At 43.5% G+C, this 27,080-nt stretch overlaps 1 protein-coding gene across 7 annotated transcripts in view; it reads right to left on the bottom strand.

The window, feature by feature from the left end:
- Positions 1 to 19,335, bottom strand: part of BEND2 (BEN domain containing 2) — a 132,074-nt gene extending 112,739 nt beyond the window's left edge. For 4 of the 7 annotated variants that reach the window (XR_012381054.1, XM_073902034.1, XM_073902033.1 and 1 more), the window contains exons 1-4: positions 19,136 to 19,335; positions 15,341 to 15,520; positions 7,842 to 7,993; positions 241 to 345 (exon numbers count right to left, since the gene is read on the bottom strand). Coding sequence is in view for 6 of the 7 variants with exons in the window: in XM_073902034.1 (XP_073758135.1) it covers positions 241 to 345; positions 7,842 to 7,993; positions 15,341 to 15,520; positions 19,136 to 19,151 (453 nt within the window). In the remaining variant the exon portion in view is untranslated. Of the gene's footprint in view, positions 1 to 240; positions 346 to 7,841; positions 7,994 to 15,340; positions 15,521 to 18,456; positions 18,553 to 18,808; positions 18,934 to 19,135 lie in introns of those variants that run through there. The other 3 variants (XM_073902035.1, XM_073902036.1, XM_073902038.1) reach the window with 3 other exon arrangements.
- Positions 19,336 to 27,080: the final 7,745 nt, after the last annotated feature.

The raw sequence follows: 27,080 nt of genomic DNA, 5'->3' as shown, positions 1-27,080 counted from the left end.
CATTTTGATTGCATTTTATACATTATGGTTACAAACATAAAAATATTCAGTATCATGATTTCTCAGACCTAAACTTCAGCATTCTTCCAAGAGAGGTTGACTGTCCCACCTGTTGCTAAAGTAAGTGTACGGCGGCCTTGCTAATCTCGGAGTCATTAGTTCTCTCTCACTTCTCAGTGACTGGTATCTTTAGGAACTAGAGGCTTATCAAAGTAGCAAAAATGTTTTCATAATACTTACACAGTTTGGCAGCGGTGGTTTCTCCCAAGAAGGCTGTATTTTTGAAATGATTCCACAAAGGTTGTTTACCTGCTTATTTGTGTTTTCAATAAGTTCTTGCAAACCCTATTATAATAAAACAAGTATTTTAGCAGCTCCTATTTCAAAAGAAAAGTAACATATAAGAAAAAACCATTAAGCCAATTTTAATTGTTACATAAAACGCTCTCAAGCCATCAGAAATGTCTGGTTAATGCCACTTGATGCCTGGTTTTGGTGACACAGAGCCCAGCTGGCTGAGATAAGGAGCCCCAACCACCTATTCAACTACTCCAGGCCATACAGGCATTTTAAGAAGCTTTAGGGGCGCCTGAGTGGCTCAGTTGGTTAAGTGACTGCCTTCAGCTCAGGTCATGATCCCAGGGTCCTGGGATCGAGCCCCGCATCGGGCTCCCTGCTCAGCAGGAAGCGTGCTTCTCCCTCTCCCCCTCCCCCTGCTTGTATTCCCTCTCTCACTGTGTGTGTCTCTCTCTCTGTCAATTAGATAAATAAACAAAATCTTTAAAAAAAATAAGAAGCTTTAATACAGGAAAGTAAATGTACCACCATTCTTATAAGCCACCACATTTATGATAGAGTCATTTTATGTCAAGGAAGGGGCTATTGTAGGTAAGAAAGCTTCAAATCTGCTAAAAGGCCAAAGAGCCTCTTTCCATAGAACCATGGTGTGAATTCACAGGCAGTGAGCATTCTATGCTGGAAAGAACAGCGAGCCAAATATAACAGGTGTGACTTCTGGCTTCAAAATATTTCAAAATCAGGCAATCAACAATTAACCTTACGAAAACCTTTGAGTACATGTCCCCTATAGCCAACCAGGTATGTGACTAAAAAACCTGAGAATTCTTCAAATACACAGAAATTTCATTCAGGCCAAAAATACACTTAAACAGGAGGCCAGAACCATTTCCTTATTCATTCACTCAAATAAACATTTATCGAGGGCCTACTTATTACTTCTCAGAACTGCTTTGCTAGGTGCTGGGAATATGCACAGAAGGAAAACAAGAAAACAACCAGCTCCTGCCCTAAGGAACTGCCATGTTAGCTGGAGGGAACGGATTTCAGTAAAGTGATGGGCAGCCCAGAGCAGCAGTTTTCAAAGCGCGGTCTCAGACCAGTAGCATTAACATCTCCCGCTGGCTTGTTGGAAATGCACCATCTCCCACCCCTCACTTGCTGAACTGGGAACTCTGCGAGCGGGGGCAGCGATCTGCTTTCACAAGCCCTCCAGGTGGTTCTGCTGCCTGATCAAGTGAGACCCACTGGCTTATAGAACTGAGGTCAACAGGGCAGGCTCTAGGGGAACACACTTGGGTGCAAAGACTAGCGTTCTGTCGCTTATCAGCTGTGTGACCTTGGGTGAGTCACTTAACTTCTCTGTGCCTCAATTTCTTCATGTATAGAATCGAGATGAGACTCTCAGAGTTCTCTTGAGGACTAAGTGAGACGCCATGGTATAATGTTAATACTACCATCCTAACAACAGTGCTACATGACGACTGGTCCAATAGTGCTCAATCATCCATTACTATACCTATTATTATTATGACTCTGATGGCCACAACACAGGTGAGAATGGGAGGCCAAGTGTGCACAGAAGGGCAAGACCTAACCCAGGCGGGCAGTCGTGGCAGGCTTTTCAGAGAAGATGTCTACATTGAGGATTAAAAGACAAGATGGTGTTCACTAGGTAAAGATGCACAGAAGGGCAGAGAGGGCAGAAGGAAGAGTAGATTCAAAAATACCGAAACAGAGAGAACACAGGAAGTCAGATGCTTAGACAGTGAACATAAATGATGTTCAAAGAACTGGGTTTTTAAGGGAAGGAGAGAGAAGGCATGACAGAAAGAGGGATGGGAGGCCCAAAGCAGAGGTGTGGTTAAGCTGTGGGAGGGGATGGAGACGGAAGCTGAGGGTGCAGGAAGTGGCCACTGATGAAGGGAGGTGTCCCGGCACAGGGAAAGAGGCTCAGAGGCAGAAAGCAGTGCCGGCCTTAGCCTTATAGAGGGAGATGCCCGAAGGACAGATCCCAGGCTAGTGGCTGGCTGTGGGGAGAAGAATCGAGACTTGGAAGGATTTCGGCCTCACTCCCCCGCTCCCCCTCGGCCTCCCTGAAATAAGAGGCAAAGGCCGGGCCATCCAGAGCTTGTAGGGGATGAAGAGGGAACTGATCAGAGCGCTGTCGAAGGACCACAGGACAGTGGACGGGTCCCAGCAGGTGCCCCCTCTGCTTCCCAGCCTGTGCAGGGCTGGGGTCTTCCTAAAGAGGACTCTGGGCAAGGACAGAAAAGGAAAAAATGGAAGTGTGCAGCAACTGGTCTAGACTGGTAAGGGAAGGGGTCGAAGAAAGGAGAGAGTTAGCACACTGGGAGAAATGGGGAGGATCCCCGATGGTCCGTTTCAGGGCTGTGACTTGGGCCCCTGGGCCTTTCTCCTCCTCCACGTTCTAGCCCACCACATCTTGCACCGTCGCTCAGAAAGGAGGCCCTGGCAGAGCAGTGGCAGCCCGGGGTGTCGTGGGTGCTTATGTGAGGCAGGCCATCAGAACCCCCCTTCCAACGCCCCCCCCGGCCATACATCCTTCCCCAAAGACCTGATATGTTCCCTTGAGGCAGTCCACTTCTGTTCTCAATAACAGTGATAAAGACTCACCTAAACATTCTTTACTTAGGCACGGTAGCTCATTTTAATCCAACAAACTTCGTATGTTAACTACTTTTTAAAAAGCAAACTTCCATTACCTCTAGAGGATGCAGCTCACAAAATCCTTGATAATTACACCCATCAACCTCCACCAGCAAGCTAACTTTTACAAAATTCCCTCCAAACTACAAACTACGCAAGATATGCTCTTTAAAAAAACAATGGTATGCTGCCATTTTCTTTCAATTGAGATATTTTGATAGGCATTTAGGCACATACTAAATCTCATTGAAATCAGCCAATTTCCATGAGAGAGTATATTGGAGAAATTAAATATTGAACAATCTAGATGAAAGAGATTTAACTACATTTGACCAGTTATGGGCTGTTGGGTTTCGTTTAAGCTACAAAAGCCATATTTTTATTTCAAATTTTTCACCTAGGGATACTGTTCTAACTAGAAAATTTTCTGAAATGCATCACAATGGACTGATAATCATACAGAATTTGACATGACAAAATTTCTATTAATAGCACAGTGATATTAAATGAGGTAAAAAAAAACATTTCACTCAAAATTTTGAAGAACTACATTTTTCCTGCTGTCGCTATCTCTCTCTCTGTCAAATAAATAAATAAAATCTTTGAAAAAAGCAAAGATTAAAAGACCGAAATCTGATAACCTCGCAATGGTGTTGGAGTTCCATAAGTTGGTTTTGATGATTTTCTTCACAGAAACCTTCAGATTCATTTCTCTCCTATTCATATTATAAAAATAAGTAGTCAATGCTTAATATCACTAGGACCCAAACTAAGCAGTACTCTATTTTTATTTATTTATTTATTTGACAGAGAGAGAGAGAGAGAGGCACCAAGAGCAGGAACACAAGCAGGGGCAGTGGGAGAGGGAGAAGCAGGCTTCCCGCCGAGCAGGGAGCCCGATGCGAGGCTCGATCCCAGGACCCCGGGATCACGACCTGAGCTGAAGGCGGACGCTTAACGACTGAGCCACCCAGGCGCCCCAAAGCAGTACTTTATATATTTTTCTGTTTTAATTATTTTCTTTTTCATCTACGTTCCAAAAGCATTTCAAGTCTTGTAATATAAAACAGAGAGATAAAGTAAAACCAAAACCCATATTCACACGAGAATGAAACAGGTAAGAGCTGATTAAAAAGGGGATGAGGAAAGAAGTTATCATATAAGAACCTAGGTTTAAGAAAAGCTACTGAATATCAGTATGAACCCATAGTTTATAATATATACAAAGACAGATATAGAAATAAAGATGTATGTGTATGCATGGAATAGTATACATATATTTCCTCGCTCTGTTCACTGGGAGGACCTAAGATCAATGACAAAAAACTAGCAATGAACATATCTAGTGTCCAGATTTTGGTTTCTAAATACCAGTCTCCAATAAAGGAACCAGGGCTCCTTGGAGAAAGGTGAATTCCAGGGCTGGGTCAGGAAAAGTATAAATGAGCCTAGTACATCTTGTGATGTCAGGAAATCAGGAAGTGCTCAAAAAAAAGTGGGGGATGGGGCGTCTGGGCGGCTCCGTCGTTAATCCTCTGCGTTGGGCTCAGGTTATGATCCCAGCGTCGGGCTCCCTGCTCCGCGGGAAGCCTGCTTCTCCCTCTCCCACTCCCCCTGCTTGTGGTTCCTTCTCTAGCTTTGTCTCTCTCTGTCAAATAAATAAATAAATAAATAAAATCTTTAAAAAAAAAAAAAGTGGGGGCATGTAAAAAGGCCACAAGATCCAACTGGAAGGACCTCCCTATAACCAAGGTTGGAAAATTTGATCAATAAAATAATAACATTGGATTATAAAAAACTCATACAATATACAGTGAATGCCCATGAGTCCATATAGATATAAAATATATAACTGAATAAATAAATGGAATAGAAAAGATAGCTCTTCCTTACAAATGAATTCCTTTTAATATATACATGGGAATGAGGGAAATGGTCACCATTTGGCCAACACCATAGTTAGTGAATGTTGCAGGTAAAATCCACGAGCTAACTCAACTCAGTGGGCAAAAAATTGAGGAGAAACAGGATATCAGCAGAGTCCCAAAGTACCCCCCACCTAAGATTTATTAGCCACAAAGGAAAAAACAGTAACTTTACAGCAGAAAAATCCAGAAGATACCACGTTAACCAAGAGATCGATGTTAACATCACCAGTCAAAAGATACATGTACATCCTGTTCCCCTGATAACGATTCAATAAGGAGACAACATTTGTGTGGTGTTCTTGCAAAAATGCATAACCTCAATCTATTCAAGAGAAAATATCAGACATACCAAAATTGAGAGGCATTTTACAAAATAACTGATTGGTACACTCATCACAAATGTCAAGGTCATGAAAGACAAGGAAAGAATGAGGAACCGTCACAGACGGGAAGAAACTGAGGAGAGACAACTAAACTCAATGTGGGATACTGGAATGGATCCTGGAACGGAAAAAGGACAAGGGGTGAAGAATGTTGAAATTCTAACAAGTACTGCAGTTTAGCTAATAGTACTGTAACAATGTTAATATCATGGCTATGAAAACAGTACTATGCTTATATAATTACCCTAATTTTAAGTTATACAGTAAGTTAACATTAAGGGAAGTTGTATGAAGTGTATACATGAGAACTCTCTGTAATATATTTGCACCTGTTTTGTAAATCTAAAATTATTTCAAAAATGAGAAAAGCTACTCAAACAGGGTAGGAAACTGCTGTGAATCTCCTATTAGATAAGGAAAAGAAGGAAATCAAATGGTTAAGTGTTGTCTGGTTCATTGCTATGGAAGCATACAAAGTCACGAGAGAGAAGTATTTCCTTCAGTTCTCAAGTTGAGTTACTCCACAGTACGTGAAGGCTGAAAAAGAACTTAAATAATTTTCTTTATGATAGTAAGTGTGAATATTTGGGAATTAGCAATTAATATTATGTAAATATTCAGTCTGATATGCATTCATTAATGACACTTCCAACTTCTTCCCAATCGGGTATTCGTGTTCTTGTCCAGGAACAATTTATTAATAAACCAAAAGAAAATATGAACAAAAAGAACTGAAGAAACATTCAGGACTTCAATTCTGCTTTCAACAAGCGCCAAAGGCTCACCACAAATACAACAACACAAAAAGATATACAGCTGACCCTTGAACAACACGGGTGTAAATTGTGCAAGTCCACTTATATGCGGAGTTTTTTCAAAGAATACAGTGCAATACTATACATGTATTTTCTCTTCCTTATGATTTTCTTACTAGCATTCTTTTCTCTAGCCTGCTTTTTTGTTCAAATACAGTATGTGATACATATAACATGCAAAATATGTGTTAATTGACTGTTGGTAAGGTTTCTGGCTAACAGTAGGCTATTAGTAGTTAAGTTTTGGGGGAGTCAAAAGTTACACAGGGATTTTCGACTGTGCAGGGGGTCAGCACCCCTAATGCCCGCACTGTTCAAGGGCCAACTGTACTCACTGAACTGTTTTCTCATTCACCCAACTATACTTAAGACGCCATTTTCTACCAAGCTTAACCCCTTCTGCACTTCAGGGTAAAAAGACTAGTCTTCTAGTAATCTGGCACCAGAACTGCTTTAAAAAGCAAATATTTCTAACCAGAAACAAAGAACCAAAGGTTTTATGGCTTTTGGTTTTCAAATAATCCAACAGTGACACTCTGTGGACAAAAGAAGAAGCACTAAACACCTATTTTTCTCAATAAATTAATCTCCAGGACACCTTAAATTGTTTTTTGGAATAAAACAGGGTCTAAGTATGTAGACGGACAGCAAATAACCATTATATTTAATTATAAGGACTCTATTCTAAGGATGAATTATGGACTATAATAATAATTTTGACATAAACATACCAAGTAGTTATCAATGTTTTTGCTTTAAAATTTTATGAATCAGCCCTGCATTACCAACTTATCAGACAGCAAAAATTATACGGAATTGTAATATAGACTAGTCATTATAAAAACAATATTGTCATCTTACCCTTGTGTAGTGCTTTATACTTTTCAAAGTGCTTTCACATAATTATGTCAGAAACCATTACTCCTGGTAGGCAGTTAACATTATGCCCATAGATGAACATATTGGGGCTGTCAGAAGTTAAAATTGCCTATACTACTCAGGTACTTACTAGTGTCCTCCTCCTTATATAAGTAAATCAATGCACTTTCTGGTAAGCTAGATTATATATAGTCTAATAATCTATTTTGTTCTCCTTCAGAGATCAAGAAGCACAGCAAAATATGATGGAAATGTCAAACAGTACAACTACATCAGGAAACCGGCAGTTTCTTCTAAACTTTATCTGTTCTGTGACCCAGTGTTTGCACTCCTGAGTCTTCACTCAAATTAAATGTAAACATACATTCATAAAAACACTTCCATAATAATGTTCAGAGCTACTTTACTCATAATACCCCAAACTGGAAATAACCCAAGTGTCCGTCAAAAGGAGAATAGATAAATTATGGACATTCATACAACAGAATATTACTCAGCAATGAATGGGAATGAAATGTCACTATAACCAGATGAATCTCCAAAACATTATTCTAAGAAAAAGAGACCGTGACACAAGAGTACATACTGTATGATTCTGTTTTTATGAAATTCTAGAACAGGCAAAACTAATCTATGATGAGAAAAATATCAGAATGTCGTTTCTCCAAAGTTTGGGGGGGCACTTACTGGGAAGAGGCATGAGGGAACTTTCTGGGATGGTGGAAATGTTCTCTATCTTGATTGGGGGGGTATACATATTTGTCAAGACCACTGAACTGTTCACTATATGAAATTAAACTCAATTTTTAAAAAAAGAGATAAGGCAGAATGAAAAAAACAAAGAAAAATTTTCAATTTAATATACAAACCGTATTATCCCTCCTTGGAAAAGATGTACGTCCTCTTTTGCGCAGTGGGAGAAGCTCCATTTCCACTGAGTTGGAGCTGTATCTTTTTAAATTTGCCAGATGGTTCATTTGTGGAACTGCCTGGTCACCTAGGGGTGGTAAACCACCTACTCCTGAAAAGCAACACATAAAAAAGGTACTTCACAGACTTACTACCATAATCAACTTAAATAGGGTTATGTTTTCCGAATGCCAACTCAAACTGAATTGGAGTCCTGAATTTTAGAGAGTGACAAAACAATAATTCTTCCATTAGTGATTTAGAATAAACCCTTAATAATTGAAGGGCTAGGCTGCCACACCTAGGAATAAGAATGAAGATCACACGCAAATTCCAAATTGTGAAGTGAATGCTTCACAACTGAAAGACTACAGAGTAAATGCTGGAAACAAATGAACAAGGGAACACAACTCCTAAATGCTTTTTGAAAAGAGCCCAAAAACCTTTTTACTTAGGAAGGCAGCAGGCCTCCAAATGTGAGTCAGGAGTCTATTTTGGCTTGCCCCTCCCCCCTGCACAGTGTGGCCTGGGCAGACCACAAAGACACCACCTCCTCATCTGCCAGGTGAAAACCGGTCATTATCTCCAACGTCACTTGAACTCTAAAATTATGATTTTTTTCCATAGTTACACGTTATCTTAAACCTAAATGAACATATGTGAAATATAAGCCCACATATATTCTAGAATTCTGTAGGCTCAGTTATGGTTCTGAGTCAGTTAACTCTGCAACAAGGCAAAGACCCGGAAAGCAGTGCTATCACAGTCTATCTTGTAGTAGGAGAGACCTGGCGGCTGGCATCACTGTGTGGGGGTGGGGCGCCTTAATGACAGACTTAATTCCCATTAGCCATCCTGGGCCAGGGAAGGAATCAGAGGCAGAGTGAAGGGAGAATTAACTCCCAAGTTAGATAAAGGCAGGCCAATGTGGTGGGGAAAATTCAATGATAAAATACCTCCAATTTGAGGTGTAACTTCAATTTTTATTTTTTAAAGTGGTTGCTTTATTCTGATTAAGACTAATAATGAATAATTAAATGGGGGTGTTTTCATACAAAGAAAGCCTACACAGCAATGAGTATGAACCAACTATTGCTACACACGAGGATGAACCTCACAACCAGAGCACTGAGCAAAAGCCAGACACCAAAGAATATAGTTGTGATGTGATTTATATTAAGAAATATCTATTTTGGGCGCCTGGGTGGCTCGGTCGGTTAAGCGTCTGCCTTCAGCTCAGGTCATGATCCCGGGGCCCTGGGACGGAGCTCCTCGGGCGGGCGGGCTCCCTGCTCAGCGGGGAGCCTGCTTCTCCCTCTCCCTCTGCCTCTGCCGCTCCCCGCTGCTTGTGCTCTCTCTGTCTCTCTTTCACTCTCTCTCAAATAAATAAATAAAATCTTAAAAAAAAGAAATATATATTTGGTCTTCATCTGTTTCTGGCAGAGCCCCTAAAACCCTTGGAATTTCTTAAGTGCGGAGAGTGATAAAGGTGTCTTTTGTTATATTAATGAAGTGGAAAGCCTCTAGATCACCTGAGGATGGGGGCGGGTCACCAGGGGAAGGAAGCTGTGATTAGAGGGTTGGACCTTTCAGTCCCACCCATTGACCTTCAGGGAGGGGAGAGGGCTGGAGGTCGAATCAGTTGGCCAATGACTTAATGAGTCATGCCTCTGTAAGGAAGCCTCCATAAACACCCCAAGCACAGGGTTCGGAGAGCTTCCGGGTTGGGGAGTGCGTGGAGATCTGAGAAGAATGGCCTGCTCTGAGAGGACCTGGAAGCCCCACGCCCTTTCCCCATTCCTTGTCCCTTGCATCGCTTCCATCCGGCTGTTCCACGGTTATATCCTTTTCTAATAAACCGGCAATGTGGTAAGTAAAATGTTTCTCTGAGTTCTGTGGGCCGCTCTAGCAAATGAACCAAACCTGAGGAGGGGGCCACGGGAACCTGTTAAAGCCGTTCGGTCAGAAGCCTGGGTAATCGCCCAGGCTTGCAACTGGTGTCTGAAGGGGAAGGGGGGTGCAGTCTTGTGGGACTGAGCCCCCCACCTGTGGAACTTGATGCTGGCTCTGGGTGGATAGTGTCAGAATTGAGTTGAATTCTCACCCTGCTTGTGTCCAGGAATTGCCTGGTGTTATGTGAGAAGCCCTCACCACCAGTACCAACACACAGTTTGGAACTGGGTCCAGGAACCTAAATGAATTGTATATGATTCAACTGTTCTGAAGCTCAAAAATAGGCAAAAGTAATCAATGGTGGGAGATGTTCAGGATAGTGCTACTTTGCAAGAGGGGCAGTGACTGCAAGGGAGGTGAGGGCTGATTCTGGGGCACTCAGGACCTTCTGTTTCTTGGTGCGGTTGCTGGTTGGACTTGTGTGTTAACCTGAATATTCCTTAAGCTGAATATGATTTGTGCATATTTTTGTATATGGTAGATTTCTATAAAAAATCTACCTAAAGGGGCACCTGGGTGGCTCAGTCGGTTAAGCGTCTGCCTTCGGCTCAGGTCATGATCCCGGGGTGCTGGGATCGAGCCCCGCATCAGGCTCCCTGCTCAGCGGGGAGCCTGCTTCTCCCTCTCCCTCTGCCTGCTGCTCTCCCTGCTTGTGTGCTCTCTCTCTGTCAAATAAATAAATAAAATCTTTAAAAAAACTACCTAAAAATTAAGCTCTTTAAAAAAATTCAGAATCTAAACAAAGTAATCCATCACCAATAAACATCATAATCTTTAGATTTATTTCCTTCTCTTTTTCTTACTCCATATATATTTAATATAGTTTGAATTACACCATATATAAATTCTGAACAATTTTATATGTCCTTTATAATTTTTTTAAAATGTTTTCTCCTTTATTTTTTCTTTATTTTCAATTGAAATATACTTGACATACAATAATTTAAAAAAAATAGTTTAGAAATACCTGCATAATATTCCACTGTGGATGTCCATAGGTTATCTGATTTCTGTTGTGGGACATTTATATGGCTTCCAATTTTTCACTATTTTGCTATAATGCTATAAATACAATGCAAATATTTATGCACATCTCTGAAAAGCTCCTTATAATGGATTTTTAGGAGAATCACTAGGTTAAAGGCTATGAACATTCCAGGGGCCTCTGACAGGTGTTGCTAAAAGGATTGAGTAACTTATATTTGTAGAGAACTGCAATGAAATAGTTTTTCTCCATTATCAGTAAACTGAATTACCGTGTAAAAATTGCTAATTTTGTAGAGGAAAGTTTAAAGTCTGTATCTCATTTTAATTTGCATTTCTCTTGTTACTAATGCAGTTGAATATTTTCTGAATGTTTTCTATCCATTAAGATTTCTTGTTCTGCCATCTGTTATTTTTTGTGTCCTGTGCTCATTGCCCAATGTTTCCTGTTTGATTTGTATGAGGTCTTTTTAACTTAAGAATAGTAACCCTCGAAAATGTATATTTTCAGCAAATATTTTTCTCAAGTGCTGATGTGATTTTGAAGTCTGATATTTTTAAGATTGGGAGGGGTTCTCTGTTTTTATTTTACCAAATTCATTAATATTTTTACGATTTCTTCAACTGCTGTTACACTCAGTCTTTCACTAGGAATAAAAAAACATTCAACTAGATTTTCTCCTAGTTTTCTATACTTCCATTCATTAGATATTCAACTCTTTAATCTATCTTGAAATTATTTAACTGTGTGATATGAGGTGAAACCCAATGGGCTTTTCCCCCCAATAGTTAAGCATATGTACCACCATGATTTACTATCTATGCTTCTCTTCCTAAAATACTACAGTATATTAACTCCAAATTCTTTGTTTTTATGAGCTTCCTGCTACATTAAATCTGGCTCTTTATTTCAAAACTAGTAGCATCATATTTTAATAATTGTACTTCTAAAATGTTTTAGTGTTTGATATGGTAAATTACCACCTGTCCTTAAACACATTTTCTCAAGATCTTTTTTTTTTTTAAGTTATATGAGAGTGTTTTTTCTCCTCTAGGAACAACTTATATCTCTCCACTTAAGCCTTATTTTATGACCTTCATTAAAATATTTGCTCCACTTTCATACAGATTCTGCTATTTTTATTCATTTATTCCTTAGAATTTTTAATATTTAGTTGTAGCCATTATCAACTGAGTTTTCATCCATATATATATATATATATATTCTTTTTTTTAAATAGGCTCTATGCCCGATGTGGGGCTTGAACTCACGACCCCAAGTCCAAGAGTTGCATGCTCTATCCACTGAGCCAGCCAGGTGCCCTAACCCTATATATATTCTAATTGCTTGATGTTGGTATGTAAGAAAACAATTTGTTGTTGTTGTTTTTTAAGATTTTATGTATTTATTTGACAGAGAGAGGACAAGCAGGGGGAGCAGCAGAGGGAGAGGGAGAAGCAGGCTCCCCACTGAGCAAGGAACCCGATGTGGGGCTTGTTCCCAGGACCCCGGGTCATGACCTGAGCTAAAGGCAGACACTTAACCGACTGAGCCACCCAGGCACCCCAACAATTTGTTTTTATAATTTAAAAAAGTTATTATCTAAAGCGACTCAAGAAAAAATAGAAAATCTCAACAGACCTATAACAGGTAAAGAGATTCAATCAGTCATCATAAACCTCCCAGCAAAGAAAAGACCTGATCAGAGGGCTTCACTGGTGGATCTACCAAACATTTAAAGAATTAACACCAATCTTTCTCAACCTCCTCCAAAAAACTAAAAAGAGGGAACACTTCCTTATTCATTCTATGAGGCCAGAATTACCCTGATACCAAAGCCAAAGCCAGAAAAAGACATTAAAAGAAAAGCAAATCTAATCCAACAGCAAATTGAAAGGATTATTCACCATGACCAAGAGGGATCTATCCCAGGAATGCAAGGGTGGTTCAACAAAAGAAAACCAATCAGCATAACACCTCACAGTAATAGAACAAAGGGAAAAAGCATGATGTTATGTATATTCTACCACAATAAAAAATTACCTCGCCACCTTTTCTGAAATCCCTTATCCTAAATTTTTGCATCACTTAGAAAGATAAAAGGGATCAGACTATAAGTAGTGCATTGCATTCTCCTTTTTTTTTTTTTTTTTTTACTAAATATGTATTGGTCTTTCCAAACTAATACTTTTAGATATATTGCAACCCCTATAACAGCTTCTTAATTTCCTGTCATGCAAATAGGCTATGATTCTTTGAACTAGTCCCTAATTCATGGATATTCAAGTTACTTCTCAAGTTTTGCTCATGCAAAGCACACTGCTAAACAGTCTTACCCTTCTGCGAGTAGTTCTATGGGATAAAGTCCTAGAAGTAGAAATAATAGGTCAAATGGTATCCACATTTGAAAAGTCTCTTCTAGTTCTCTCCCACTAAAGAGGGCTATCTGAATAAGCCAGACGTTGTGTAACACACTAGAAAGTATTCTGCTGGTTCTGCACGTAGTTTTCAAAACCAGAACAGAGGACAAGTACTGTCAAAAATTTTTGGCATCAGTTAGATCTGGGGTTGGCAAATGACAGCCTACAGACCAAATCCACCTTGCTGCCTATTTTTACTTAGCCCACAAGCTAAGAATGGTTCTGTTTTTTTGTTTTTTTACATTTTTAAATGATTAAAAAACGGGCGCCTGGCTGGCTCAGTCGGTAGAGCATGCAGCTCTCGATCTTGGAGCTGTGAGTTCAAGCACCACATTGGGTGTAGAGCTTACTTAAAAAAAATTAAAATGTAATTGGATTTGAAGTGTATAAAATTTGTGTAACTCCTAAAAATGGAGAGTAAATATAAAATATCAAAAAACTATTTCAGGGGCGCCTGGGTGGCTGTCGTTAAGCGTCTGCCTTCGACTCAGGTCATGATCCCAGAGTCCTGGGATTGAGCCCCACATCAGGCTCCCTGCTCGACAGGAAGCCTGCTTCTCTCTCTCCCACTCCCCCTGCTGTGTTCCTTCTCTCGCTGTGTCTCTCACTGTCAAATAAATAAAAAGAATCTTTAAAAAAAAAAACTATTTTAGTTATTTTAATATCAAAAATTATTTTTAAAAATGATTAAAAAACAAAACCAAAAGAAGAATATTTCATGAAATGGAAAAATGATAGGAAATTCAAATTACAGTATTTATAAATAAAGTTTTACTGAAATACAGCCACACTCATGTTTATATATCAGCTGCTTTCTTACTTCAACAGCAGAGTTGAGTAGTTGCAACAGAGCCTTTATGGCTGTAAAGCCTAAGATATTCACTGTCTGGCCCTTTACAGAAACAGTTTGCTGATCTCCAGTCTAAGCAATAACATTTGTTTTTAAGGATTTTATTTATGTATTTGAGAGAGAGAGAGCACAGTAGGGGGAGCAGCAAAGGGAGAGGGAGAAGCAGACTCCCCACCCACTTAGCAGAGAGCACGATGTGGGGCTCAATCCCAGGACCCCAGGATCATGACCTGAGCCAAAGGCAGCCACTTAACCGACTGAGCCACCCAGGCACCCCTAAGCAGTAACATTTTTAAGGAGTAGGAAACCCAATTCTCTAAACAAAGGGCAAAGAACAAATTGTCATATAGCTAACAAAGAAATGTTCCAAGGGGTTAGTGTCTCTTGGCTCTTTGTGTGAGTGAGGAGGTGAATGGCTTCACATTTCCTTCATTACTGTGAGAAGCAGCCATTGGAAGGCCAAGTAGCTACCGCACTTCTGGTTACAAGACTCCACTTTCCGTGGACTATTTTTTGGGTACTAATGTAAATGCTGCTGTGTTTTTAATTTCAAGTTCCAGTTGTTTACTGCTGGTATACAGGAAAGGGATTGACTTTTGCATATTAACCTTGTATCCTACAATCATGCTATAATTGCTTATTAGTTCCAGTTTTTGTTGATTCCTTAGATCTACATAGACAGTCGTGTCAATCTGTTCCATGAACTCTTGATCCAAGTTGTTTTTCCCATAAATTCAGTTTTTCCTTTGCCACCAAATAGTTACAATTAGAGATGCCAGCTATAGGGCGCCTGGGTGGCTCAGTTGGTTGGGTGACTGCCTTCGGCTCAGGTCATGATCCTGGAGTTCTGGGATCGAGTCCCGCATCGGGCTCCCTGCTCAGCAGGGAGTCTGCTTCTCCCTCTGACCCTCCCCCCTCTCTTGTGCTCTCTCTCTCTCATTCTCTCAAATAAATAAATAAAATCTTTAAAAAAAAAAAGATGCCAGCTATAAATAATTTTTCAGAGATAGAGTATATTCTCCCAATGCTTTCTGAGGCTACCTTCGCACTCGATAGAGCAAAAATGGAACAGGAGACGTGACAAAGCTTAAATGAAGAGAAAAAGCAAGCACACATAAACACTGACGTTACCATGAAACTTGCCCTGATTAGAACTGACTAATGTAAAAGTTATAGGATTATTTAAGCAGTTTACCAGATATCAGGACCAGGGAGCAAAATTTTGCAGAGGAGGAAACAGAACAAAATTACCATATGTCATTTGGGATAGTTGCTGATAGTTATCATTGCTGGCTCGACAATTTGGTTCTACAGTCAACATGCCATCAGTGGAAAGTGTGTTCTCAGTAAGTTCTGTTTCAGAATCTTCCATTATCACAACATCAATATCATTGCCATCACTGTCATCCTCAACAGTTACAATAATATAATCTAGGAATAAGCAAAGAGAAAGTTTAGATACCACATAAATCAGTGTCTAGAGGAAACCACCTTATAAAGTTATGGAGTGTTTAAAAACACATTTTTACTGAAAAAATTGCACGAAATATTTTCATGTCTCTAATCCCTGCAAGTCAGCTAAGAAATAAATTGCTTAGTATGAAGCTTTAAGATATATATGAATGTTTATATGCATGTATATACACACATACACTAGTGTCTCTAGTACTTCCAGTTTTATAGAGCAATAAATTTCTTCTTTAAAAAACGTGACCACCTGGCCGTGCTGCTCTGTGTTCAGTGATATGTGTTTAACTTTTAAATGCTACAGCTGATGTTACATAGCCACACTCTACTGACCAAGAGTTCCCAAACTTGGTCTCTAAAACTCAGTATTAATCTTTGATAATAAATAATGTAGAAATAAAGTACAGTCATAACTGTTGTTATGAAACAAATTCAAATTGAATCTCACAGAATGTAAAATAAATGGCCACATATAAACTAGATGTGAAATATCAACTCCATAAACCATTTTAATGAATATGACAAATAGCACACCATGCATAATGTATGCTATATAAACGGGCTTTTTTGCTTTTTACAATTGGCCTGAAAAAGAAGAACATGTTTAAGCTCGAAGTATTAACTCGCCGATCACATGTACACTGCATCACAACTTGGACTCTACATTTATTTGAAATAGACCAAAGCATTACAATCAAGTAATTAGCCAGTGTGTGGGAATGTGCTGGTGTGAAAATGATACTGAATTAGGAATCACATGATGTGGGTTCCAATTCAGGCTCTTTAGCCATCCAGAGGCATGACCTTTCAGCCACATACATTTATTCTTTTGCCTCTGTTTTCTCATCCTTAAAAACATGGCACTGGGTTTGGAGATGTACTGTGAAGTCCACTTAATAGTCTTCATGGAAAAAATGGAACATTAGAAACTATCTAATTATTCAAACAAAAGGGAATTGGTTAAATAAATTATGGCATTTCCATATGATGAAATGGCATACTGCCAATGAGAAACACATTCTCATTTAGTGATATTAGAAATGCTAGTGAAATAATGTCAAAGCAGGGAGAAAGGCTCAAATAGAAAAAATACGATGTAATCCTAACTTTGAGAACAGAAGGAAACATACTAATTGTTATCTCTAAGTCACTATCTCTGGGTGGCAAAATGACCTTCATTAGACTTCTCTGTATTTGTTAAGAGTCTCTACAATAAACTTTATAGAATTCATAATCAGAAGAAAATAACAAAGGTAATTAAAGTCTTATTTTTAAGATAAGCTTTTATATGTCAACAGATTTTTTGCACTGGACCCAGTAAAGCTACTGACAATTCCACCCAGGTTTCTCAGTAAATTTGTAAAATTCCAATTAATTCCTTTAGATATATACATAACCTTCATAAGCCATTTTTAGAAGACATTAAAACATTTAGAAGCTTTTGGAAGGTTACGCTTCTAAGGTGCAAGGAACCAAGTTGCCATGAACTTAATCAGACAAGGCACAGTTCAGAAAGATGCAGGCTGCAACTTTCCTTTCAGATGAGGACCACTGCAAGAAATCCACCCCAAAACACGGCAGATGACAACGGCCAGACTGGTCTGCTTTTCTAGCAAAACTGTGTCAATACATTGAACAACCACTTTCTAAATCTCCTAGCAGAACTCTCAAAAGCAGCCCTTCCACATCCATATCGGAACTTTAGAGACTACGAAGTTGACCAAATGAGAGATAATGCCACCAAAACTGTATCCCAGAGCCCAGCACTTGCTGCAGGCAGGCTTAAAACTGAATTGAGCCCATGCCCTGCTTTAGAAAACATTGTGCAGAAGAGTTGTTTGTAAAATCATTATCAGCAAACATTAAATCAGTTTACCACTTAATGTCTTAAAACCACAAAGCAGTCCCAATTTGGGGAGAGCTAGGTAGAGGCGGAAAGGGGGCAGTTGCCAACACATTAAGTTAGAGCCTTTTCTGTCAAACAACGGTGCTCAGTCGTACAGCAGGTGGGATGGGCCCTGAAGTATGCTTGGAAGTGCACCCCTATGTTCTAGGGGTCCTAACATTTTGTAGTATCCTCTGACTCCTTTTTAAGTCTCATCTGCCCTCTTGAAGCAAAGAACTGGCTCTTTACCCAGGGACTTCGCCACACCTACATCTTTATTTTCTTTCTCCTTCTGTATGTTTTCACAATAAAACAGCAAAGCTGCACAGTCTTTGAGCAAACGCAGTCACCACCAAAGCCTCAAAAATCAACTTCTCAATTTCAAGAGATGTCATAATGAATCAACTACTAATCTGTCAATCTTTTAAACTCAAAATTCTAATAGTCTAAGAGTCTTCGTCCTTTTTTTTTTTAAGATTTTATTTACTTACTCATGAGAGACAGAGAGAGAGAGAGGCAGAGGGAGAAGCAGGCTGCCCGCTGAGCAGGGAGCCCGATGCGGGACTCGATCCCAGGACCCTGGGATCATGACCTGAGCCGAAGGCAGACGCTTAACCATCTGAGCCACCCAGGCGCCCCTGTCTTCGTCCTTTTGGACCCCTACTTCCTCCGACAGGGAATGAGAAAGGATAAAGGATCAACTCGTCCCAGGAAGTCAGCACCAAGTACTTAACAAGTAGCCAAATCTCAAAAGCTTGCACGCACAAGCATCGTAGGAGAGGTGGTGAGAAACAGCCCAAACCACCCCACCGCAGCGCTGCTGAATACAAGGCTGTAAAGTGCAGATTTAACCTTCCGCAAATCAAATCTTCTCCTCCCAGGAGTTCCCCCCCCCACTAAGCCAAGTCACTTTCGTGCCCTAATGGTCCATGCTCCACAGCTGTTTGTGCTGTGCACACATCCCACAAGGCCTTTTGGAAAAAAAAGCTCAAGGAAAAAGCGCCGCTGTACAGACCTATTCTGGCGCCAGTGCCCACCACACTACCTTGCAGAAGGCTCAGGAAAACAGATCACAGCGCCCCCGCCTCCCCTGTGGAGACCGCTGAGGCTGTTTTATGACCACGAGGGGTCCTAGAAAGAACCAACGCCCTCATGCCGGAAACCAAGCCCCGCCTCTCACAATGCGGCTCTCTCGAGACTCTCAGACACCAGGAGCCCCGGAAACGCCATGAGCCCCAGGGACCCCTCAAACCCCAGGATCACCTCAGGCTCCGAGGATACCACTGAAGAATCCAGTGAGCCCTAGGGCCAACTCAAGCCCCGAAGTACACCATTAACCCCAGGGACCCCTCAAATTCTAGAATCACCTTGACCCCTAGGATGCCATGAACTCCAGGGACCCCACGAGCCCCAGGATCAGCTCGAGCCCTTGAAACACCATGAACCCAAGGATGTCCCGGACCCAGGGCCAGACCAAGCCTGCAACACCTCGGTTCCTATATGCCACCAAATGGGGACAGCAGTCCAGAGGTCATCACCGAACACGCCATAGCCGATGACGAGACAATGCCTTAGTCGCCTGCAAGGCCCTCTAGGTAGGCACAGGGCGAACTCTCTGTTTCCCTTCCCCCACCACCCGGTAGGGTGAAAAAAGAAGCAGAAGCGAGTGGAACAGATTTGGAAGGGCTTCTTACCCTCCTCTTCAGACATCGTGAGGCAGGGAGTCCCACTCTGAGTGCCTTAGGCTCGGCGTCTGCGCTGCCCCTGGATCGGCTGGATCGTGACCGTGCCCACGAGGCAACTGCAGCAGAGAGAGGCGCCAAGCGGAAGGCGCCCAGCGGAAGGCGCCCAAACTTCCCCCCCAAGAGAAGTTTCTGCGACTGCGCAGTAGCGCCCAGAGCCCGCCGTGGGAGCACAACTGTTGGGGGGAAGGGCAGAAGTGGCGCCAAGTGTGGTGCCTTGCCTGGCTCCGTTTCTATCTATATGTACACATTTTTAAGCGTGTTTCCCCCTTCCCCCAAAATGTGAACCAGTAGCCACCAGTGTAATTCTGCTCTTCTCAAAATGCTCCTCACACAATACATCATAGAAAAAATGTACAATGTCAGAATTCAGACTTTGTAATGTTTTCCGGGTTGTGTACTCACCGAGTCCAGCACCAGCTTTGGGAACAAATCCGAACACAATCCAACTTTTAAAATGTGTCCGTAATAAAACCCGCTAAATCCACGCCACCCTGCGCTTCAGCTGTCCTACTCTCTACTTGCCGTTTTCCAAAAAGCCATGTCCTTCATCCCAACTTAAAATAGTAATAGCTAACAATTTACTAACTGCTCACCACAAACCAGCCGCTTAGTATGGCTCACCTTATGTGGTCCTCAATGACTATAACAAGTCAGTATTATTGTCCCATTTTATTTACTTTTTTAAAAGATTTTATTTATTTGACAGAGAGAGACAGCGAGAGCAGGAACACAAGCAGGGGGAGTGGGAGAGGGAGAAGCAGGCTTTCCGCCAAGCTTGGAGCCTGACTCGGGGCTCGATCTCAGGACCCAGAGATCATGACCTGAGCCGAAGGCAGACACTTAACTGAGCTAACCCAGGCGGCCTTACCCATTTTAAAGATACAGAAACAGATGCTTAGAGAGTTTAACTTGCTCAAAACCACAAGGCTAGCAGCAGGATTATGATTTGAACACACATACCCCACCCCACAAAGCACATGCTCACATCCCCTATATTATCCTTCCTCCTACTCAGTTGCTTATGGAAATTTTCCACACCCTTCAAATCTTGTTCAGACATCTATTCTTTTTTTTTTTTTAAGATTTTTTAAAATTTATTTATTTGAGAGAGAGCACGGGTGGGGTGAGGGGCAGAGGGAGAAGTAGGCTCCCGGCTGAGCAGGGAGCCCAATTCCCACCCATTGGGGGGAGGGGGGCTCCAGGATTATGACCTGAGCCACCGAGATGCCCCTGCTACACGCACATCTATTTGAATAATACCTGCACCAAGACACTTTGCTACAGCCCCCTGGTAAGAATGAGGACCAACACCATGCATTATTTATATTAAATAGCAGTTCCATCACAAGGTTCGAAGAATTAAAAGTTAGGAAATATAAAGCACCCAGCACAGTGCCTGCTATTCTAGTTCATTTCGCTGTGTCAGTTACACAGTGACTCCTGGCGCCATGCATCTCTTCATCATAGGGGAAGGGAAATCTCTTCGCTTGTGAAAAGGAAAAGTACATTTTGTTAGGTGGAAATATACAGTTGTTTCCCTGTTGTAAGGGAGTGTAAATGTGTGCAGGAGGGTGCATAAGGAAGCTCAAGAGAAGAATGTTTGCACTATACAGTTTGATACATTACCTCTCAGCCAAATTCAGCCCTTTTTCCTGCTCTGAGAAAATGGATATGGGCCCTTTAAATGTTTTCCTTTTGCCAGTAGCACAGTTGAACACTTTTCAGTAGGAAACATGGGAAAGAGAGTGTAGAAGAAACAAGTTGTGCTTCCTAGTCCCCGTTTGCTCTCTAGGCAGGCTGCTGCAGAGTGCAGCCTCCCAACCCAAACACACACCCAACTGGGCATGTTTCCGGCACGTTCTAGAGGGCAGCTCTACAACAAGTCCCACCAATGCTGCACCTACTTACCTCACTCAGTGAGTCAGAGTGGAGGCTCCTTCGGTGTAAAGTCTAGTCCTAGAGGTAGTAGCTCTTGTTTGTAGGTCTTATTACTATACTCTTTTGAGTTTCCTTTTTTTCTTACTAGCCAGTCCCGCATTACTCCAATCCTGATACACTTAATACTTCCTTGTATTAAACATTCTCTGTTCAAATTACTGTGTGGTCTTTCTCTTCATCTTGGACCCAGACTGATATACTCACCCTTTTGAGTTTCATCAGCTAGTGCTCAATGGGAACACAAGGTCTGTTCCTACACTGTAATCAAGCATCCAACAAGATGTTCAACAACCACTTCAGTTTCATTTCTAGTCAATCCTCTCCATTCATTCCTCTGACCCCTTTTCTCTATAGAAAGATGCAGAATGGAAGGATAGACTTTCCTACTGTCACTCCTAAGGCTAGCTCTTCTTCTGGGCTACCTAGGCTGCATCAACCTGAGTAAGGCAAAGTAGAGTGACCAACGGGCAAGGGAGACCTGCCGGTGGTGAAGGAGAAGCAATGGTGGTAGTGCCATCTACATGTGCTCCGTGGAGAGATGATTCCCACAAGCTATTGACACAGCAGTGTTTCTATCAAAACCCTGTGCAGCCATGGGAACCTGGAGTTCTAATTCTTTTTTTTTTCTTTAACATTTTATTTATTTGAGAGAGCAGAGCGACAGACAGAGCCCGAGTTGGGGGGAGGGACAGACGGAGAGGGACAAGCAGAGGACCTACTCAGTAAGAACCCTGACGCAGAGCTCAAGCCCAGGATTCCAAGATCATGATCTAAGCCAAAGGCAGACACTTCAGCGACTGAGCCACCCAGGTGCCCCTGGAGTTCTAATTCTTGCAGTGATGAACTACATAATACAGAGCCACCAGGCCCCTGAGAAAGAACTAAAAAAGCTGGATGAACTGTTATTAAAATACTCTCAAGAACAACAAAAAGCAATTACTGAATTAAGAGCTCTGAAAGACCAGAAACCTAGAAAAATGTAAAAAGCTGGCAGGACTGCTTTTATTCTACGACATTAATCCAGAAAAGTCAGAAAGAGGCCAGGCTGTACTTCTGGTGATTTTGTAGGACTAGAGGCAAAAGTCAGAATCTGGGACCCACCAATGGCAGAGGGCTGGTAAACCACCCTCTGCTTGAACAGGGACCATAGTCACCCCGTCAGAGTAAAAGTGATCAAGGGGCAACTGGGTGGCTCAGCTGGTTGAGTGACTGACTGCCTTTAGCTCAGGTCATGATCCTGGAGTCCTGGGATGAAACCCCACATTGAGCTCCCTGCTGAGCAAGGAGCCTACTTCTCCCTCATCCTTTGCCTGCCGCTCCTGCTTGTGTTCTCTCTCTCTGTCGAATAAATAAATAAAATCGTTAATTTAAAAAAAAAAACAAACAACAGTTAACGCAGATTATGGTTCACTCATATTATAGAAGGATTTAACACACCGAGGTGCCTGGCATAAGCAAACAAAAATTCTTGGCCATGAATATAAAATCAAGTTATTTTTACAAACGGTATCTAAATAGAATATCCAGCACAAAGTAGAATATAACCAAGTTTAGGAGAAGGAAAGATGGAAGAGATAAGCAATAAAAACATCTGTGCTGAGTGACAGCGCCTCCTGCTGGCAGCCACCGCAACAACCACACGGCGCTCGCCCGCACGGTGGTCCTGACAGCCGCACCTTGCTAATGACGTTGGTCCTCTGGAAGCAGCCTAGTCCGTGAGCATCTTAGGACATCCGGGGGAAGGATCCAGATTGAAAATACCCAGGACCCCAAGTTTTCAGGAAGGCGCCTCCTCACCCTTTAGGAATGGATGGAAAACCTTGTTTCGGCAAAGCCAGGGAGAGAGGCTGAACTACGAGCTGGAGGACGGGCGCCACAGACTCAGAGTGCATGGAGCCCAAGCGACAACCCCCCCAACCTTGGTGGGGAGGAGAGAAATCCAGCAGGTGCAGGGCGGTGGGGCTCTTGGAAGGCAACAGGGAAGGACGGAAGGTGAGGTCTCCAAGAGAGCGCGGGCCCCAGACTCGAGCCCCTGCCCTCGAGGGAGTTACACGTTACAGCTGCCACGGGTCACTCTTCTACATGCCCGTTCTTCGCCCTGGCCGCACGTGGATCCACCAGGGGAGCTGTAAACACTGCTGGGGCCCAGGCCTGGGCCCCAGACGTTCCCACGGCCCTGGTCAGGGGAGGCAGGGTGCTGAGCTTGACGGCGTCCAGGGGATTCCCACGGGCACCAGGCTGAGGGCCACTGCTCTGTACGCTTCGTGGGGCCGGTCCCAGGACCATGGCATTGAATTCTCGCGTCCCCCGGGCAGGTTCACGTTACCAGCCTGGTTTATGGGCAGCGGGAGAGGGCAGGCCATGGCCACGGCGCAGCAAGAAGAGGGTGTGAAGTGACCGTAAATGCGACCGACGGGACCATGACCCACTCTGCCCACGAGACAGAAGGGGTGCGACACTCAGAGAGCAGCACTGAGCTGTGTGGTGCGCAGGACACGACCGGTCTTATTCAGCTCCATTAAAACGGGGGCGGGGGATGGATCACAAGGCACGACTGATGACTGGATGCCACTTCAAGATGGGGGCACACGGATGTGTCTGTGTGTGTGAGAGATGGGAGTGTGTGCCTGTGTGTGTGGGGGGAGGGAGGGAGGTAAAGAATGTGTGGGAGAGAGATGGAGGAGACACAGAGATAGAGGGAGGAGGTGGGGCTTCAGTGGGGGCAGAGAATAGGAAAGAGACTCGCAAGGAGTCCGTAAATAGAAGCGGACACCTCCCCTTTGCTGTGTGAGTCTGACCACAGCCAGTCTGCCTTCCAGGCTGTCTGGGCCTCAGACCCCTGGGAGGCTCCCAGCAGGGAGCCGTGGGGACAGCAGGGTGGCCCAGCTCTGGGGAGCAACGTGGCCACAAGCCCCCCTCCGCTCCAGGCTGACACCTTGTCCTGCCCATGGGCCACACGCTGGCCACCAGCTTCACAAGTCAGAAGCTCTCCTCCCTTGCCTTTTTTCTGGTGGTGACGCCAGTCCCACGTTGTTTCCCGGCTGTGGTCCCAGACCTTGGGCAACCCCGAACATGATTCCTTCTCGCATTTTAAAGACAAAGGTGGTTGCGCTTGACTGTTTGCTGGCTATCATGAACCCAACACCTCGGGCCATCCTCAGACGGACACTCCTCCTCTGACGACAGCCCAGAAAAAGGTAAAATGAAATTGCCGGAGTCGCCTCCCAAAAGAATACCTGAATGGGATTCCATCAAGGGCACTGTGCATACTGAATGATGGATTCTGTTCGCTGAGAGCTCGCCCCCTACCCCCAGTAGCTGCCAGAATGATCTGTCCAGAATGCTGGTCTGGCTGTGTGACGCCCACCCCCATTTATAATTCCTGAATTGCTTCCCACGGGCCTTAAGATACCATCCGTAGGTGACCCAAGGGCCTTCCTGTTCCAGGCCTTGTTCAGCTCCCCAAGTTCATAACGACTCCCCAACATCCAGCCCGCGTTTCAGTCTCTCGCAACGCCTTTTGGTTTACCAGATGCCTCAAGACTACACAGCCTGGCAATGACCTGGATGGAATAAGGGAAACTGTCCCCCTTTAAGTGTGGCCCCAAGTGCTCCCGTGGTTGGCTGAGCAGGGGTTCTTGTGAAGATGGAGGATTTGAACGGGACCCAAGGTGGATGGAGGGAATGAACGCTCACAGGCAGAGCCAAGATTCTTCTTTAAAATGTGGGGTTAGCTTTACCTCGCAGATAAATAAAAGGCCGGCCGCTCAAGAGCCCATGTCCCGCGGCCAGAGGGCTAAGGTCTCACACTAACACGGAGGTCACATGAGGCCTGCACGCACATTTTGCTTGGCCTGGGCTTTCATATACTTATGCCTACATCTTACAGTTGGGAGACTTCACATGAAAATCTGCCTTGCTACTTGCTTTGGAAAAATTGGAAGATCTGTAGCATAAGGCTCAAAATTTTGCATGTCCACCACTGCCAGGACCACTACTCTCCTTGGGGGCAACAGGCGGGCTCCAACCAGACACGGCCCCCTCCGGTCACCTGTGCGCACGTAGGCACTGCACCCAGCCAGCTCCTCGGCGAGGCCGCCAACCTGGCCCAGCCCCAAAGCCTGTCTGCCATCACTTTAGTCTGAAAAAAATGGTGCACAGCCTCGTGATAGAAACGATGCTACGTGTTGCCCGAGTCTTCCGTTTTCCTCTTCTTGGGAAAACCACCGTACCCAGCTCTCTTGCCCTTGAGCAGGGCCACACGCTCGTTCTACCAGTGGGCCCTGAGGAGAAGTACCAGGGGTCACCTCCGGGCTGAGGCAATGAAAAGATCCTTGGAGGCCACGTGTTCTGTGAGCAGTGCCGCAGGAAAGACGCAGCAGCCACGGACCCTCGGACGTTGCCTGGGAGAAGAGGGAGACAAAGCAAAGGCACCGAGATGTCAGGGTCCGCTCGTTACTGCAGCAGAGCCTAGTGTATCCTGACCAGTCTAAGCACAGTGACCGAAGCCACACCTTCATCAGGCAGTTTACTTGTTATGACATAATAACAAAGCTTAAAATCTTCTGCACTATTGTCATAAGTATATCCAGGTAGCAGGCAGTTCAAACATGTGGCAATGTCCGGAGGGGTGCTGATTACCAACACTCCCTGCTCGGACCAGTGCCTCTCCATAGCCGGCTGATGGAGGGAGGCTCCTAGTGGCTTTCAGGAAGGGATTGCCTCAGAGCAGTCTTAACTGACCAGAGTCATTTCTGGTGTACCTGCACTTTTTCTAACAGAAACATTGCTGTTGATTTTGCCAGCATCCATGCTACCTTCAGAAATATATTGGTACATAAATTAGTAAAGAAAGGTGCAGGAGGGGCGCCTGGGGGGCTCAGTTGTTAGGCATCTGCCTTGTGCTCAGGTCATGATCCCAGGGTCCAGGGATCGAGCCCCGCATCGGGCTCCCTGCTCCACGGGAAGCCTGCTTCTCCCTCTCCCACTCCCCCTGCTTGTGTTCCCTCTCTCGCTGGGTCTCTCTCTGTCAAATAAATAAATAAAATCTTAAAAAAAAAGAAAAAGAAGAAGAAAAGAAAGGGGCAGGAGTGCCTGGGTGGCTCAGTTGATTAAGCGTCTGCCTTGTGCTCAGGTCATGATCCTAGGGTCCTGGGATGGAGCCCCGCATCAGGCTCCCTGAGGAGCCTGCTTCTCCCTCTCCCTCTGCCACTCCCCCTGCTCCTGCTCTCTGTCTTTCTCTCAAATAAGTAAATCATTTTTTTAAAAAGGTGCAAATCAGAAACCAGGATTTCTCACTCAGTGACTCTTTCCAAAAGCTGACACTCATATGCTGATTACACATTATACGTAAATTTCCCATGGAGAAATGAGATATATACTCTTTGTTTTTGATGACCTTGCACACCGTCCTCTTCGGAAGGAAGTCTACAGGCCCACACGTAGGGCGGGGGCAGCATTGCTCCACCCCCTCGAGTGAGAATCTACAGTATTTGGGCTTCTGCACAGATGTGTCTGTTCCCCCCCCCATCTGTTCATTTCTTCCATCACTTGTTCGCAGCAGTACGCGCTCCTGGGGATTGATTTTATGCTTTGGGTTCTGAGCCGATACTACCTTACTTGTTGCTCAAATCGTTCCAGACTGAGGTACCGGGAGCTCTTCCAGCTGGCTCGCGCAGCCCTGTGAAATGCCCCATCCTTGTGCTTTTTGGGGCACATCCTTCCCACACGACAAGATGCTCCAGACTCATCTGGAATATTCCCTGCCCCGGTCCTAGAATGAGCCATTTCTCCAAGGAGCCCTGGTACCTGTCAGAGAAGAGTATCAGAAATGAATTATTCAAGTGTGACAGTAGTATGGTTCCTTTTGAAAACATTTCTTTCTCTTTCTGATATACATACTGACCTATTTCGATTAAATGGTAAGTCATATTGGCTTCAAAACAACGTGGAAGTG

This window comes from Callorhinus ursinus, unplaced genomic scaffold (assembly GCF_003265705.2).
Source record: "Callorhinus ursinus isolate GAN/ISIS: 27379988/994484 unplaced genomic scaffold, GSC_fseal_2.0 scaffold16, whole genome shotgun sequence".
NCBI lineage: Eukaryota > Metazoa > Chordata > Mammalia > Carnivora > Otariidae > Callorhinus > Callorhinus ursinus.
This window is presented reverse-complemented; position numbering and strand designations above follow the sequence as displayed.